This window comes from Schistocerca serialis, chromosome 4 (genome assembly GCF_023864345.2).
Source record: "Schistocerca serialis cubense isolate TAMUIC-IGC-003099 chromosome 4, iqSchSeri2.2, whole genome shotgun sequence".
Classification (NCBI taxonomy): Eukaryota; Metazoa; Arthropoda; class Insecta; order Orthoptera; family Acrididae; genus Schistocerca; species Schistocerca serialis.
The window spans coordinates 599352876-599370747 of NC_064641.1; the positions used below are offsets into that span (position 1 = coordinate 599352876).

The following is a 17872-nucleotide window of genomic DNA, read 5'->3' on the forward strand; positions in this document are numbered from 1 at the left end:
CATTCGTAAATAAATATAAGTGCCGTAGAGGAATTTGAAAGAAATGCTTTTTGCTTATAAAATAAAAAATCAGCCTTAACTAAAATGCTTAAAATTTTGTGAATTACATCCAAAGTGGTGTGTAATATTTTAAGGCAAATGTTTGCACCTTGACTGAAAAAACTCCAATTTTTTTTTATACATGGCATCATATTTAGTACATTTGGAGTTATTGGTAACACAGTGAATCCATTCCTAGGGAAATTCACAATTCACTAATTATCTGACATGCAAACAAGCAGTTCACTGACACATGATCATGTTTCCAGTGCCTTTACTTGCTATGTATCCTTTGTTAAAATAAAGGGAAAATTTTCTGTAACGATATTTTGCAACAAGTGCGAAAAGATATTGTGCCATGGGCGTTGCTTTCTGATCTTCAGTTATGTTATTTATATGTTCTTCAAAGAAGTTCTCAGGGTGGTAAGTTACAGGATCTTATTTTCTTATTGGCTCAGGAACAACAGCTTTCCAAACTTTCAGTATTCCCCCCCCCCCTCCCCCCCATTTACAGTTCCAAAGGAAGTGGCCCTTCTGAAAATAGCTCTAGTACTTACACCCCAGTTACATACTGAGCCTCACAATATGTTTACTGCTACCATATATTACACAAAAGCATGTGTCGTGACTGCTGTAAATTCTCCAACTCTGCATGGTGGACCACGTTATTTAATTTTGGAACTTTACAATCATGTTGCATGTAAGTATGGAACATAATGAAATTGATGAGATTCCTATAGAGAGGTGCAGTAATTCACTATGTTTTCTCTGGTTAATATTATGTACATAACTGCTGTTAAACAACCTCCATAACTAATATGGGATTTGCCAAGCAATCTGGCAATGAAAACCTTTACATTATCAGCCATCTTTCTTATACAGTTGACAACAAACTGCATATGGCAAATAAGTGAAACTAGAGTGCCCATTAAACCATTTCTAAGAAGATCAAAGATGTATTTAGGCCTGAAAACAAACAAGTATTAGTATATTTTGGTTGAAATAATTACATGTTTTTAGATTTCAGCACGTCATATGGCAGGGGCCAGCTACCAGCCGAATGTAGCTATTCCTCAAGTGCCACATGCTCACTGTGTTGCCTGTTTTATAGCAGATACATTGGGTTTTTTCAAGTGTGGCTGGCTGCACTTTGGCAATACTGGCCACTTGTCACTGCAGCCTGTCAATCACCACGTAAAATATGGTCACCCCTAACAGAATACGCGCAAATCAAGGAAGATGTGCAGATACTCTTTACAAATGAGGAAAAACACCAACTCCCAACTGTGACTGCAGAGGCACCAGACAGACCATCTGCCACATTGTCCAAGAGTGAGACAGAAGAGCATACAATGGCAAGTTCAGTGATTTTCTGATGGCAAGACACTGCAAAAGACTTTATACATAATCTGTGTTTGTATTTAATTGTATTGCCCATTACCTGTATGTTATATACTTCTCATATAGCATATTTTATTGTGTTTTTATGCATATCTTCGTTTAATCATTTGTAAGAAGTGTAAAATGGGTACACTCCGTATGCTAAATAAATCACAAAGTTATTTTTTTAGTTGTAAATGAGTGCTTCAGTAAGTAGCATAAATTCTTGGAAATATTAAATCAGTTTTTAGGTGATAATGCTGATCAATAAAGCTAAAATTATATTGGAATTAGCAAATTAAACATATTAATCATTCTTAGATGAGAAATAGCTGATGAGTACATTACCACTGCACTATACAATGTGTCCTACAGCCGAAACAGCACCAATGCTCCTCAGCTAGAAAGAAACTCAAACCATTTACCCAGAAGACCAGCCATCTGAAAGCCTTGCAATGATGACTCCTAAAGATGTCAATGAAGAAGAAATTGGCACAGAAGCATTGTACTACTAGTTGAGAGTGCCAGCAGGTTGCACGATAAAAAAGGATTGTCACTAGAAACTATATGAAGTACCAACATTTTCTATTCTTTAAAAGTGCACATGTTGTCACACAAGGGAAATACAATTAGGTGACAGAAGTCATGGGGTAGTGATATGCATATATACAGATGGTGGTAGTATTGCATACACATGGTACAAAAGAGCAGTGCACTGGTGGAGCGGTCATTTGTACTCATGTGATTCACGTGAAAAAGTTTCCAACATGATTATGGCCACAGGGCAGAAATTAACAGACTTTGAACGCTAAATGGTAGTTGGAGCTAGATGCGTGGGGCATTCCATTATGGAAATTGTTAGGGAATTCAATATTTTAAGATCCAGAGCATCAAGAGTAGATCAAGAATACCAAATTTCAGGTATTACCTCTCACTATTGGGGCAACGGCCTTCACTTAATGACCGGGAACACTGCCATTTGCTTAGAGCTGTGAGTGCTGAAAGTCAAGAAAAAGTGTGTGAAATAACCACAGAAATCAATGTGAGACGTAAGGGGAACATATCCATTAGGACAGTCTGTGAATTTTAGCATTAATGGGCTGTGGCAGCAGATGACCAAAGCGAGTGTCTTCGCTAAAAGCACGATATAGCCTGTAGCACCTTTCCTGGGCTCATGACCATATCAGTTGGACCCTAGACAACTGGAAAACTGTGGCCTGGTCAGATGAGTTCCAATTGCAGTTGGTAAAAGCTGATGGTGGGGTTCGAGTGTTGTGTGACCCCACAATGTCATGGACCTAAGTTGTCAACAAGGCACTGTGCAAGCTGATGGTGGCTCCATAATGGTGTGAGCTGTGTTTACATAGAATGGAATGGGTCCTCTTGTCTAACTGAACCAATTATTGACTGGAAATGGTTATGTTCGGCTACTTGGAGACCATTTGCAGCCATTCACGGACCTCGTGTTCCAAACAATGACGTCATATTAAGGGGCCACAATTGTTCCCAATTAGTTTGAAGAACATTCTGGACAATTTGAGTGAATGATTCAGCCACCAAGATTGCCTGATATGAATACCAATGAACATTTATGGGACACAACTGGGAGGTCACTTCATTCACACAATCTTGCACCGACAACACTTTTGCAATTATGGATAACTATGAAGGCAGCACGTCTCAATATTTCTGCAGGAGAGTTCCAGCAACTTTTTGAGTCTGTGCCACATTGAGTTGCTGCACTACATTTGGCAAAAGGAGGAGCATAATGATATTAGGATGTATCCCATGAATTTTGTCACCTCAGTGTAAGTGACAGTTTAAAACTATCGGTTGGTCTGTGAGGCTTGCATGGAGAGCACAACTGGTAGTACATTCCTTGAAAGAGACAGGAATTTGGGACAAATACCATTGCAGCACACAGTTACAAGATGTTGCAAATGTTTATCTGAAATAAATCTTTTTTTTTTAAAAAAAAAAGCACCTCTGCTGTCAACATGGGTACAATACTGTTTGCCTGATATACCAATAACTGTTTCAACTGTAAGATTCAAAACTCTCACACTGCTCAGGAATGCTGGTGGTTGGTGATTGCAACAACAAGGACAAACAGGAAATTTATGGCAAGTGGAGACAAAAACTATAAATATTGTGTCTTAGTTTTCAGTAGCTCTCACATTATGCAACATTGTATGTGAAATTATAAAGATTATTATTATTATTATTATTATTGTTGTTTAGTGTTACTATTATTAACACCTGCTTTAAAACACACTATTCCAAGCTATTAGTCCCATTTCCAGTCTTGTTTCAACTCAATATATATTGCAATATAACTCCTAGTTATCATTCTTGACAAGAAGCAATGAGGTTTTATGTATCATTCATCTTTATACAAGTATGAGTGAGGAGAAGAAATACTCGATTTTTGAAACCAAGTAGTGAAATGTGCAGGGCTACAGTTTACAGTTGCAGCATTAGTCTGAACTGTGTGCTCCATGTGTTACCTGATGTTATAATTAATTATACCTTAATAAATACTGCAAATGCAGAATTTCTGACACAGACAAATAAACAAACAATTGCCTGATTATTATGAGTAGATGGAAAACAAGGTAATACAGTAGACAGTATATATAATGAGGTGGGGGATTTATTTAAGGCTAATCTGTGGATCTAAATTGGTGTTCAAGAAGGGGCAATATGATAGGGCCAATGAAACACAAACAACTAATCACTGTTGACTTTCTATGGGCCTGAATATACCATCCAGAATAAAAAAAGCAAAATTGTGGCAGGGTCACCACGTAATGTATGATCACTTTGGCATTACGTCACTTATGGAAGCCTTGATAATCCTACCTGGCCAACAAAAATGCTGATATGCCACGTTAGCGTTGCAATACTGCGCGTTTTTCATTCAAGATGAGAGCAGTGCAGTAATGGCAGCATTAGAGGGCGTGGGCTGGTAATGCTACAGGGCGTGCCTGCAACTGTACGAAAAGCGGCGCAGTCGGCCGGCTTGCGCGACGCGCGACTTACCAGCTGGAGCATCATCCCTGCGGCCTTGACCCGGCAAGCGACACGATCGCTGCCTGCCCGGCAGGGCTCAATACGCCGCCGCCACTGCCGCTGCTGCCCCCTCTGCCGAAAGAAGCGCCGCCCGCCCCCGCATGCGCGCCGCACCAGTTCGTTTCACTTTCATTTGGTACCAAAAACTCTGATAGCCAATTTCACGGAACGCGAAACGAGACTAAGATTTACAGCGTTACTGACAAACATCAGTGATTTGTTTAAAAAGTCAATGTTCACGAAATTTATATCGGTAAAGGCAAAAATGGGGTATGTGTATTAACAATTAACGCTCGTTCAACGGAGAGTTAACTTGATAGAAATTATCAAAGATAATAAATATCAAAACAACATAAGATGGCAAATACTATTTACTTTTCTGGAGAATTAAGTCAAGTAGCCAGTTTTCTTCTAAGGAATAATGAGCTGCAATCTTCTTTGCTTTTCAAATGGTTCAAATGGCTCTGAGCACTATGGGACTTAACTTCTGAGGTCATCAGTCCCCTAGAACTTAGAACTACTTAAACCTACCTAATCTAAGGACATCACACACATCCATGCCCGAGGCAGGATTCGAACCTGCAACCGTAGCAGCAGCGCGGTTCCAGACTGTAGAGTCTAGAACCGCTCGGCTACTCAGGCCGGCTTGGCTTTTCCTTAACATTTACATCGTCATCTAATGGGTTAGCTCTTCCAGGATTCGCCAAATTTTATTTAATTACAGTGGATTTTTTTAAGATACCAAAGTAAGAGTCTTCATAGATTCCGATGCACTGAAGGCGAATATCACAAAATTGTCATGCGTCAGGGTTACAAATAAGTTGGGATTTCAAGTTTCACAAAGGTTCCTACCGTAATCAATATGATATATACACTGAAGAGCCAAAGAAACTGGTACACCTGCCTAATACCGTGTAGGGCCCCAGCGAGGACGCAGAGGTGCCGCAGCACGACGTGGTATGGACTCGACTGATGTCTGAAGTAGTGCTGGAGGGAATTGACACCACGAATCTTACAGGGCTGTCCATAAATCCGTAAGAGTACGAGGGGCTGGAGATCTCTTCTGAACAGCACGTTGCAAGGCATCCCAGATAAGCTCAATAATGTTAATGTCTAGGGAGTTTGGTGCCAGCGAAAGTATTTAAAGTCGGAAGAGTGTTCCTGGAGCCACTCTGTAGCAATCCTGGACCTGTGGGGTGACGTACTGTCCTGCTGGAATTACCTAAGTCCGCCGGAATGCACAATGGACATGAATGTATGCAGGTGATCAGACAGAATGCTTACGTGCGTCTCACCTGTTAAGAGTCGTATCTAGACGTATCAGGGTCCCATATCACTCCAACAGCACACACCCCACATCATTAGAGCCTCCACCAGCTTGAACAGTACCCTGCTGATCCATGGATTCATAAGGTTGTCTCCATACCCGTAAAAAGTCCATCCGCTCGACACAATTTGAAATGAGACTCGTCCGACCAGGCAACATGTTTCCCGTCATCAACAGCCAACGTCGGTGTTGGCAGGCTCAGGCGAGGCGTAAAGCTTTGTGTCTTGCAGTCATCAAGGGTACACGAGTGGGCCTTCGGCACCGATAGCCCATATCGATGATGTTTCGTTGAATGGTTCACGCTGACACTTGTTGATGACCCAGCATTGAAATCTGTAGCAATTTGCGGAAGGGTTGCACTTCTGTCACGTTACACGATTCTCTTCAGTTGTCGTTGGTCCCGTTCTTGCAGGATCTTTTTCCGGCCGCAGTGATGTCGGAGATTTGATGTTTACCGGACTCCTGATATTCACGGTACACTCGTGAAATGGTCGTACGAGAAAATCCCCACTTCATCGCTATCTCGGAGATGCTGTGTCCCATCGCTCGTGCGCCGACTGTAACGCCATGTTCATCCTCACTGAAATCTTGATAAACTGCCACTGTAGCGGCAGTAACCGATCGAACAACTGCGCCAGACACTTGTCTTATACAGGCATTGCTGACCGCAGCGCGGTATTCTGCCGGCTTACATATCCCTGCATTTGAATACGCATGCCTATACCAGTATCTCTGGCGCTTCAGTGTACATTAACTGAACTTAGCTAGTTTATTCGAGCCGTTTCTTTACCTTCCTCTTGTGAGTGGTGCCTGGAGTATCTCTTTGCAGCAGCCAATAGAAATCAGCCAACGAACAGTAGTCAACGTCCTATGCACCGCTGTTCCACGAGAGGAATGTCACGGTACAATCGTTCTCTGGGAACACATTGAAGTGGCAGTAGAGGAAGTGCATCTTCTGAGTCATGTTGCAGCAATGACCTTATAGCATGAATGAGGTCCCTGTAATTATCGGCTCTCCTGTTCCCCAAGAACAATGTTGTCATGTAATTATCGGCTCTCCTGTTCCCCAAGAACAATGCTGTCACGTTACGAAAACAACGCCACGCACGCAGCTGATGAGGGGGTTGGAGAGAACAAGTGTGTCCCCAACAGTTGGTGTATCTGTAGGCCAATTCCCTTTGCAATGATCTGTGCTGAGTCGTGGAAACTTCTTACACAAATACTGAAAAGCTGCTTCATTTCTGTGCACAGCCTTATTAAATGCTGTCATGAATCCCAACGGTGGGAGAACAATTCTGTTCAGATTCACTAGAGGTTGTTTGGTGTGTCAGCGAGGAGATTCCACTGCTGCTGTCGTAAGGCCAAGAGCTCGGCTTTACGTTTTGGAAGATCTAAATGCCTAACCAGATCACTGAGTTCTCAATGTGTGATTATGTTCTCAAGACATCGATGTTGATGTAAATGTAGGGTCAGTGTCATGGCGGATGATTGCACCTTTTAAACGGTTGTATGTGTCGGTTCAGCACTATCGCTAACACTGCTTGATGGTAGTACATCTGGGGGAACAGGAAATGCCATCAGTCACAGGGCGAATGACAGATGGGTCGTCTCGGTATCGAACGTTAATAACACTCCGACGCAACATTTGTGGGTTCACGCCAAATAGAACGCACACCAAACTTCGTGGAGACACTTTTACCCTGCATCCAAGCATTCATTGTAGCCGAAAAGCTACAACTCATCTATAGGGCCCATAAATTATCTTGGTCTCTAACTCTAGACCCAAAGTACAAGGCATGTGCTTGTTTAGTCAATGGTCGCCTTCTTGAACCGCATGCAAAATCTGCATATATGTATCAAAAGTTATACGGTTTATTACTGCAGGTGCAGGGCATTTTTGTGAAAGCGTATATGTGCACAACAATAGAATTGTTCATTATCTTCACCTCACATATATAATGGTAATAACGTTAACTGAAACTGTATGAATGTGTCAGATAATCTGCTTTTTTTTAATACCATAGTACACGTGTATTCACGTTAAACCGAAAAAACAAAGCTCAGTGTTAAAGAAGTTGTACAATGTACATACTGTAGTTATTACATTCTTTCACTGAACAATACAGAAAACTAACCCGTTTCAAGGTTAGGAAACAACTCAAACAACGGTTGCCAAAAATGACAAACGTTTATACATTCTTCATGGAAAGTAAACAAATTCATTTGTCTAATAATCTTTGATTCTCTGGGTGTTCTGAAAAATTACTGCAGATGCACGTCTGGGACATGTTTTATTAGATTCACCAGACCAATAACAACAAAATAAATGGAAATCATGCTTTACTTTAACCTCGTACAGCTTGCGATGGCTTCGTATTAGGGAAGTTGTTTATGTAAAGTTTTCCCTTTAGCATAACATATTAAAATATTTGCATATCTTCGTGAATCACCCTGTATAATAAAAACAAGATGAGAAACAGGTAAGGCAGCAGGTGGAACTCACCACGGCTGCATTCAACAAGGAAACTAGAGAATGGCAGAAAAGGGCGCAAACAGTATCCAAAACCAATTAAAACATAGTAAAAAAGGATAAGAGTGAGCTGATAACTGCTTGCAGCGGAAGGCGCTCCAACCACACCGAAGATAGCTTAAAACCTTCTACATCCCAATAAAAACAACTTTCTCGGAGTAAGCGGAGAACGCGTTAAACCGTCCATGAATTGTCCGCCAAAGAGCCTGAAGGAGGGGGCATTCTATCAGGATATGATCTACTGTCTGTATGGCTGCACAATTTTACAATGGTGTGGTGCCCCGTTACACAAGATAATACTGCGGCTTAGCATGGTGAAGAACAGGAAGGGCGCCATGCAACAGTAGTCTCCTTGACAATCCTGAATTTCTTAGAGGGGGGAGTAGCACATCAATGTCGTTCCACTGTCAGCAGATGACTTATTTGCATCCGCAACGAATTTTGTTGCTGACCAGCAGGAGATGTATATTCCGTTTTATCCACGGTTTTAGAGCTGTCAGTCTGAAAGATAGTAGTACCCTGAAACTCATGAACTAAACGTAACAGGCGTTGGAGGGTCGTTGGGAGCGACTGAGATTTTAGGATCGTGAAATGGATCAGTTCTAATTCGTGATATGAGTACAACCAAAGGAGGAGTGCGCGAGGAAACACAGGGAGTAGATTGTAGGGAGGAGAGGTGGAGGTCCTGGTAGGGGGCTGTAAGGCGCATTCCAACTGATATTTCGACCTCAGGGCGGATGTCACGGGGTCAATACCCAAACATGTTAAAAGAATGGGATATGTTGGATGATCAGGAAATTGTCGACTGGCGATTGCACAGAGGTCATTCCATGCCAAGTGATCCAGAGGTTCCCGCATGGCCATCACAGATTTTGATGAGATTTTGTATGAGCATTCTCACTTGTTCCCAATGAACACTGGTAAAGTTTCACGATCATTAATTCAGTACTTCCGGAGATATACTCATTTATTCGACCTCATAGCGCAGCTATCAGTGCAACCGTGAATTTTCGGCAACTTTGCGAGATATAATATCTCCGGTAACATTTTCTTGAAACAAACAGAACTAGGTCATCATGTACAACTTTTTTCGCTCTCTTAAGCAAAAAGGCCCCGGGAGTAGACAACATTCCATTAGAACTACTGATGGCCTTGGGAGAGCCAGTCCTGACAAAACTCTACCATCTGGTGAGCAAGATGTATGAGACAGGCGAAATACCCTCAGACTTCAAGAAGAATATAATAATTCCAATCCCAAAGAAAGCAGGTGTTGACAGATGTGAAAATTACCGAATTATCAGTTTAATAAGTCACAGCTGCAAAATACTAACGCGAATTCTTTACAGGCGAATGGAAAAACTGGTAGAAGCAGACCTCGGGGAAGATCAGTTTGGATTCCGTAGAAATGTTGGAACACGTGAGGCAATACTAACCTTACGACTTATCTTAGAAGAAAGATTAAGAAAAGGCAAACCTACGTTTCTAGCATTTGTAGACTTAGAGAAAGCTTTTGACAACGTTAACTGGAATACTCTCTTTCAAATTCTGAAGGTGGCAGGGGTAAAATACAAGGAGCGAAAGGCTATTAACAATTTGTACAGAAACCAGATGGCAGTTATAAGAGTCGAGGGCCATGAAAGGGAAGCAGTGGTTGGGAAAGGAGTGAGACAGGGTTGTAGCCTCTCCCCGATGTTATTCAATCTGTATATTGAGCAAGCAGTAAAGGAAACAAAAGAAAAATTCGGAGTAGGTATTAAAATTCATGGAGAAGAAATAAAAACTTTGAGGTTCGCCGATGACATTGTAATTCTGTCAGAGACAGCAAATGACTTGGAAGAGCAGTTGAACGGAATGGACAGTGTCTTGAAAGGAGGATATAAGATGAACATCAACAAAAGCAAAACGAGGATAATGGAATGTAGTCAAATTAAATCGGGTGATGCTGAGGGGATTAGATTAGGAAATGAGACACTTAAAGTAGTAAAGGAGTTTTGCTATTTAGGGAGTAAAATAACTGATGATGGTCGAAGTAGAGAGGATATAAAATGTAGACTGGCAATGGCAAGGAAATCGTTTCTGAAGAAGAGAAATTTGTTAACATCGAGTATAGATTTAAGTGTCAGGAAGTCGTTTCTGAAAGTATTTGTATGGAGTGTAGCCATGTATGGAAGTGAAACATGGACGATAACCAGTTTGGACAAGAAGAGAATAGAAGCTTTCGAAATGTGGTGCTACAGAAGAATGCTGAAGATAAGGTGGGTAGATCACATAACTAATGAGGAGGTATTGAATAGGATTGGGGAGAAGAGAAGTTTGTGGCACAACTTGACTAGAAGAAGGGATCGGTTGATAGGACATGTTTTGAGGCATCAAGGGATCACAATTTTAGCATTGGAGGGCAGTGTGGAGGGTAAAAATCGTAGAGGGAGACCAAGAGATCAATACACTAAGCAGATTCAGAAGGATGTAGGTTGCAGTAGGTACTGGGAGATGAAGAAGCTTGCGCAGGATAGAGTAGCATGGAGAGCTGCATCAAACCAGTCTCAGGACTGAAGACCACAACAACAAGCAAAATATTAAAAATACTATTTCCTGAGCGATTTGCACAGGGATAATTTGAAGCATAATCGTCTGAAAAATACACTCGAAAAAAATGTGAAGTTAAGGTATTTATATCTCCGGAAGTAATTATAGGATACGCCTGGATCTTCCACGTAATAACTTACCAATACAAGGTCTTGGAATATAAAATTTCATTCGGCTTTTGCTTTTCATTGATTTCCAAATTGAGAGCAAAACTGACGATTTTTCTAAAAATGCCAAAACTGCCTTTGTTGCCCACTCCTACAAAAAAAGAGTCTTCTGCAAACTATTTTAAACCATTTTCATTAGAAAAACCATGCTCTGAACCACCTACAACTATATTTGGTTCTGCAATGTTTTACACCATTGTCACAGTGTGTAAATTTTGGTGAAGTTCACAGCAGTCAACCCCATATTTCTTTGCAATGGATTCATGTTATAGAGAATTATTAGTATGTTTTTTATTGTGTAATGCTATTGACGTGCTTGTTTAATTTTAGTTTAAATGTCTAGCGTACTCTGTGTTAGCATAGTTTGCAGTTAATGTGGGACATTAGTGTACGCATGAAAAATTGTATAAGTGTGTTCGTAATGCGCATTATGGCTTGATCACTGCCGGTTCCTTTTAAAGAGCGAAAACCAGCTTTACCTTTGCCACAGGGGCCACGCCCGATAGGTGTGGAACAGCAGCTACGTGCAAAGTTTCAGCTGTAACCCGCAACTACTTCCGGAGATATAAATGGCTAAACTTAACATTTTTTTCGAATGTCTATTTTTCGGCCGACTGTGCTTCAAGTTATCCATATGCAAATCGCTCAGGTAATCTTTATTTTTATTTCGATTAAGAGAGCGCAAAAACTTGTACAAGATGGCCTAGTTTGTTTCTTTCCAAAAAATATTGATAGGGATGATATGTCTCAAAACTGCCGAAAACTCACGGGTGCACTGATGACAGCTGCGCTATGGGGTCAAACAAATGACAATCTCTCTGCGAGTATATAATTGGCGGAAGTAAAACTCTACCAATGCTCATTGGGACCATGTGCGAATGGTCACACAAAACTTCAGCAAAACCAGTGATGGCCATGCGGGAATTTTTCCGAAATTAGGCCACTTGGCATGGAATGGCCCATAAGGGACCAAAAACTGGTACCATCAGAACTCAAGGGGGAATATCCCCACTTCGGCTAGGAGACTGTCTAGGGACTGGTCTGGAAGGCACCAGTCGCACTTCACGATGATGGACTGCGCCTAACAATTTAAAAGCTGAAGGTGCCACCAAGCCATAAACCTGGCAAGCAAGTACAGTCGGGACGATACCAAGGACTTGGTAAATACAGAAGAGTGTCACGATCCTCACTCCAAGAGGTGTGGGTAAGAAAGCAGAGAGGGTTAAGCTTCTACTTGCAACGAGTCTTTAGTTGACGCATATGGGGCACACAAGTCAGATTTGAATAAAAAATGAGGCCCAGAAAACGAGACTGTGACACGAAGTCCAGGCACTGCGTATCCAAGCGGAGTTTTGGGGTATGATAGCCTGTGGTACAACGACAGAAATGCATGACGCGCGTTTTCGCAGGAGATAATTGGAAATCATGGTAAAAGTGTTGAGGGCCTTCAGACGCCATCTTGGAGGTGGCGTTCAGCCAAGGCTACTGAATGAGAGCTGTACCAAATGCAGTCGATGTCGACATACAGTGCAGGGGTGACCACCGATCCGACAGAGCTCACTAGCCCAGAGGTGACGACGAGGAAAAGTTTGACACTTAATACGGAACCCCCTGGGACGCAGTTCTCTTAGGCCCGCGGAGAGCTGAGTGCAGAACCAGTTCTAACCCACAAATGGTGGGATGAGAACCCACGAATAAAAACAGGCAGGGAACCTCGAAACCCGACGGAGGGTAAGTAACATGCGGTGACACCAAGCGCTGTCTTATGCCTTATGTAGGTCAAAACAAGACTGCTGGGTTGGCGTTTAGGAAAGGAGTGTTGAATTGCTGTTTCCAAACTGAATAGATAGTAGGTTGTGGATAATTCCTTCCCGAAGCCACCCTGATACAGCGATCCTAAGATTCATCAACCGAGAGTAATTTGCTGGCGCCCATTGTTTCAAACAGTGCCCATAGGACGTTGACGGGGCTAAGTGATCAACAGCTGTCGAGAGACTTAAGTTATTGCCTGGCTTCAGCATTGGGACAATGATACAATCACGCTGTTGCGAAGGTGTGGTGTCGTCCGAAGAACGAGGACTCGTGTCAAAGTTGGTACCTCACAACCGAATCACAAGCAAGGAAAGTCGCTACCCGACGCAGCAACGAACGAAGGACACGGCTTAGACATGCCCTATAGAGTTTCCATACGCTGCCAACGTCGGAGCGCTGCGCCGATGAAGCCCTCTCAGTAATCGTCGCCTACGATGGTGGCATTGTAGCTCATCAGATCCGGCTGCCAGTTAACAGAACTATTAGCCAGAACTGTGAATCAAAGTTTAGTGTCAACTGCGCCTGAGATGAGACTATCATTTTGCATTGTATCAGGTGATAACAGTCATAATATTCAGCAAAAGTAACAAATACACATTGTCTTCCATGTGGACACGGGCTGTTTTCATCTTAAGTATTTTGTATTGTTCAAATAATAGCACAGTGATCTAATATGTGTGTGTTGTATCTGTTCGACCTCTCCCAGAAATAAATCTAGGCTTGCTAGGACCGTTATAATGCCGACGAGGATGGGTCAAGATTTTTCTCGTCCGGTACTACCGATGGGAAGACACCTTCGAGCTACATATACCTGAAGACCCTGAGAAGACGTAGCCTCTGAGTAACATCCAGAGAATAAACGCCAATGGTGGAGGAGTATTTATAGCAGTAAAGAATTCAATAATATCCAGTGAAGTTATTAGCGAATGCGAATGTGAAATAATCTGGGTTAAGTATCAAAGGTGGGTCAGATATGATAGTCGGATGCTTCTATAGACCACCTGCATCAGCAACCGTAGTAGTTGAGCGCCTCAGAGAGAACCTGCAGAACGTCGTGAAGAAGTTTCGTGATCATACTATTGTAATAGGGGGAGACTTCAATCTACCAGGTATAGAATGGGATAGTCACACAATCAGAACTGGAGCCAGGGACAGAGACTCTTGTGACATTATCCTGACTGCCTTGTCCGAGAATTACTTCGAGCAGATAGTTAGAGAACCAACTCGTGAAGCTAACGTTTTAGACCTCATAGCAACAAATAGACCGGAACTTTTCGACTCCGTGAATGTAGAAGAGGGTATCAGTGATCATAAGTCAGTGGTTGCATCAATGACTACAAGTGTAATAAGAAATGCCAAGAAAGGAAGGAAAATATATTTGCTTAACAAGAGTGATAGGGCACAAATCGCAGAATATCTGAGTGACCACCATCAAACGTTCATTTCTGAGGAAGAGGATGTGGAACAAAAATGGAAAAAATTCAGAAACATCGTCCAGTACGCCTTAGATAAGTTCGTACCGACTAAGGTCCAAAGCGAGGGGAAAGATCCACCGTGGTATAACAATCATGTACGAAAGGTACTAAGGAAACAAAGAAAGCTTCATCATAGGTTTAAGAGTAGTCGAATCATAGCTGATAAGGAAAAGCTAAACGAAGCGAAAAAGAGCGTAAAGAGAGCAATGAGAGAAGCATTCAACGAATTCGAACATAAAACATTGGCAAACAATCTAAACAAGAACCCTAAAAAGTTTTGGTCATATGTAAAATCGGTAAGCGGATCTAAATCCCCTATTCAGTCACTCGTTGACCACGATGGCACCGAAACAGAGGACGACCGAAGAAAGGCAGAAATACTGAATTCAGTGTTCCGAAACTGTTTCACTGCGGAAAATCGTAACACGGTCCCTGACTTCAGCCGTCGCACGGACGCCAAAATGGAAAATATTGAAATAAACGATATCGGAATTGAAAAACAACTGCTATCACTTAGTAGCGGAAAAGCATCCGGACCAGACGAGATACCCTTAAGATTCTACAGGGATTATGCTAAAGAACTTGCCCCCTTTCTATCAGCAATTTATCGTAGATCGCTGGAAGAACGTAAAGTACCTAGCGACTGGAAGAAAGCGCAGGTCGTTCCCATTTTCAAGAAGGGTCATAAATCAGATGCGAATAATTATAGGCCTATTTCGCTTACGTCAATCTGTTGTAGAATAATGGAACATGTTTTGTGTTCTCGTATTATGACGTTCTTAGATAATACAAATCTCCTTCATCATAACCAACATGGATTCCGCAAACAGAGATCATGTGAAACTCAGCTCGCCCTATTTGCCCAAGAAATTCACAGTGCCGTAGACACTGGCGAGCAGATTGATGCCGTATTCCTGGACTTCAGGAAGGCATTTGATACGGTTCCGCACTTACGTTTAGTGAAAAAAATACGAGCTTACGGAATATCGGACCAGGTTTGTGATTGGATTCAGGATTTCCTAGAAGAAAGAACACAACATGTCATTCTTAACGGTTCAAAATCTACAGATGTAGAGGTAATTTCGGGAGTACCGCAGGGAAGCGTGATAGGACCTTTATTGTTTACAATATACATAAATGACTTAGTTGACAACATCGGTAGCTCCGTGAGGCTATTTGCAGATGACACGGTTGTCTACAAGAAAGTAGCAACATCAGAAGACTCGTACGTACTCCAGGAGGACCTGCAGAGGATTAATGCATGGTGCGACAGCTGGCAGCTTTCCCTAAACGTAGATAAATGTAATATAATGCGCATACATAGGGGCAGAAATCCATTCCAGTACGATTATGCCATAGGTGGTAAATCATTGGAAGCGGTAACGACCGTAAAATACTTAGGAGTTACTATCCGGAGCGATCTGAAGTGGAATGATCACATAAAACAAATAGTGGGAAAAGCAGACGCCAGGTTGAGATTCATAGGAAGAATTCTAAGAAAATGTGACTCATCGACGAAAGAAGTAGCTTACAAAACGCTTGTTCGTCCGATTCTTGAGTATTGCTCATCAGTATGGGACCCTTACCAGGTTGGATTAATAGAAGAGATAGACATGATCCAGCGAAAAGCAGCGCGATTCGTCATGGGGACATTTAGTCAGCGCGAGAGCGTTACGGAGATGCTGAACAAGCTCCAGTGGCGGACACTTCAAGAAAGGCGTTACGCAATACGGAGAGGTTTATTATCGAAATTACGAGAGAGCACATTCCGGGAAGAGATGGGCAACATATTACTACCGCCCACATATATCTCGCGTAATGATCACAACGAAAAGATCCGAGAAATTAGAGCAAATACGGAGACTTACAAGCAGTCGTTCTTCCCACGCACAATTCGTGAATGGAACAGGGAAGGGGGGATCAGATAGTGGTACAATAAGTACCCTCCGCCACACACCGTAAGGTGGCTCGCGGAGTATAGATGTAGATGTAGATGTAGAATGGATCATTTGATTATGTACTGAATCAGAACCTGGAGTCATATCATGGGACAAGTCAGGGGCCCAGAGCAGTTCCCAGTCAGTGAAAGGTCCATTATATAATTTGGCTTTGTGGGGAGCGAAACATAAGAGGCCGTCTTTTTTTTTTTTTTTTTTTTTAAAAAAAAAAAAAAAGAGGCTCTGAGCACTATGGGACTTAACATCTTATGTCTTCAGTCCCCTAGAACTACTTAAACCTAACTAACCAAAGGACATCACACACATCCATGCCCGAGGCAGGATTCGAACCTCCGACCGTAGCAGTTGCGCGGTTCCTGATTGAAGCGCCTAGAACGGCTCGGCCACCGTGGCCGGCGGCCGTCTTCAACTTTTCATTTTTGCAGCAGAAAGGTAGCCGGATAAAAAGAGGACGCCAATGCTGTCAAAGTGAGTCTCAAGGTGCTCTGCAAGAAACGACACGTTGGCACGAAGACTACCCTGAAGGACAAGAACCTGAACAGTTCTTGATCTCTGGCGTCCCTCAAAGCCTACGGAGCTTGGACCAAACCTGGTAAGAAGAGGCATACGTTCGCGAGGAGGAGATGCAGCATTCCTTCTTACTACGCTTAATTACTCGTAGATAACGAACATTAGTGCAGCATCGCTTAAAAGTGAGGAGGGTGGCCTGCGAAGGATGCCACCCGAGACGAGCCTGAATAGCCGGCGACGGAGGGGACCTGGGAAAAGGGGAACAGTAGTTCCAGCGGCGCACGTGACCGCGTCGGAAAAGTACTGCATAACCTCGTCGATGCAGTCTGTCAGGCAGGGGGGGGGGGGGGGGGGGGGGCGAAGGTAACAGGAGAGGCATACAGGTGTTAGTTGGCTCTTCGAAGCACTAAGCATGGAAGTCGGTCCGTCTAGTAGGGATGGGAAAGCCGACCTGTCAAAACCGATATTGGTATTTTAGTTCTGAATAACTGCTAAAATACTTTGCTTTTTAGTAAACATTTTGTAAAAAAAGGGAGTAATAATTATTTGTAAGAATTCCAATGCTTTTAAATACTGTTTATTACGGAAAATGGGTTAAAGCTATCAGCGTTATTTTAATATCAATCCCGACACAACCGAATAAAAACACATGGCATACGACTTGGTATAGCATTGCAGAGAGAAATATGCACATGTTACTATTTAGCTTTAAAAGATTAAGGATAGGGGGCGCCACAACGAACTTGAGACATCATAAAAGGAGAAAATTAAAACTTAACAATCCATTCATAGTTTACAATAGAAATAGAAAGTAGCTATCTGTTGCCTGTATCTACATAATATACTTTTATCCTTATAGCTTTTGAAAACGGACGAATCTCAGTTTTCTTAAACTCAGTTGTCACCCTGTAGCACTGACTGTTTATAATACCCAAATAGCGGTATAAACCTCGATTACAAGATGAGCAGGGTTTCAAAAAAATCCGCACACCTACATCATAGTAGGACAGTTAAGT

At 42.3% G+C, this 17872-nt stretch overlaps 1 protein-coding gene across 3 annotated transcripts in view; it reads right to left on the bottom strand.

Moving 5' to 3' along the window:
* LOC126475374 (cAMP-dependent protein kinase type I regulatory subunit) overlaps positions 1–17872 on the bottom strand; it is a 268912-nt gene that overhangs the window by 220997 nt on the left and 30043 nt on the right. The window contains exon 1 of one of the 3 annotated variants that reach the window (XM_050103196.1): positions 4462–4491. The exons of the other annotated variants lie outside the window; for them this stretch is intronic. Within the exon in view, the coding sequence (XP_049959153.1) occupies positions 4462–4476 (15 nt within the window). The 5' untranslated portion in view covers positions 4477–4491. Of the gene's footprint in view, positions 1–4461; positions 4492–17872 lie in introns of those variants that run through there. 3 annotated transcript variants of the gene reach the window in all.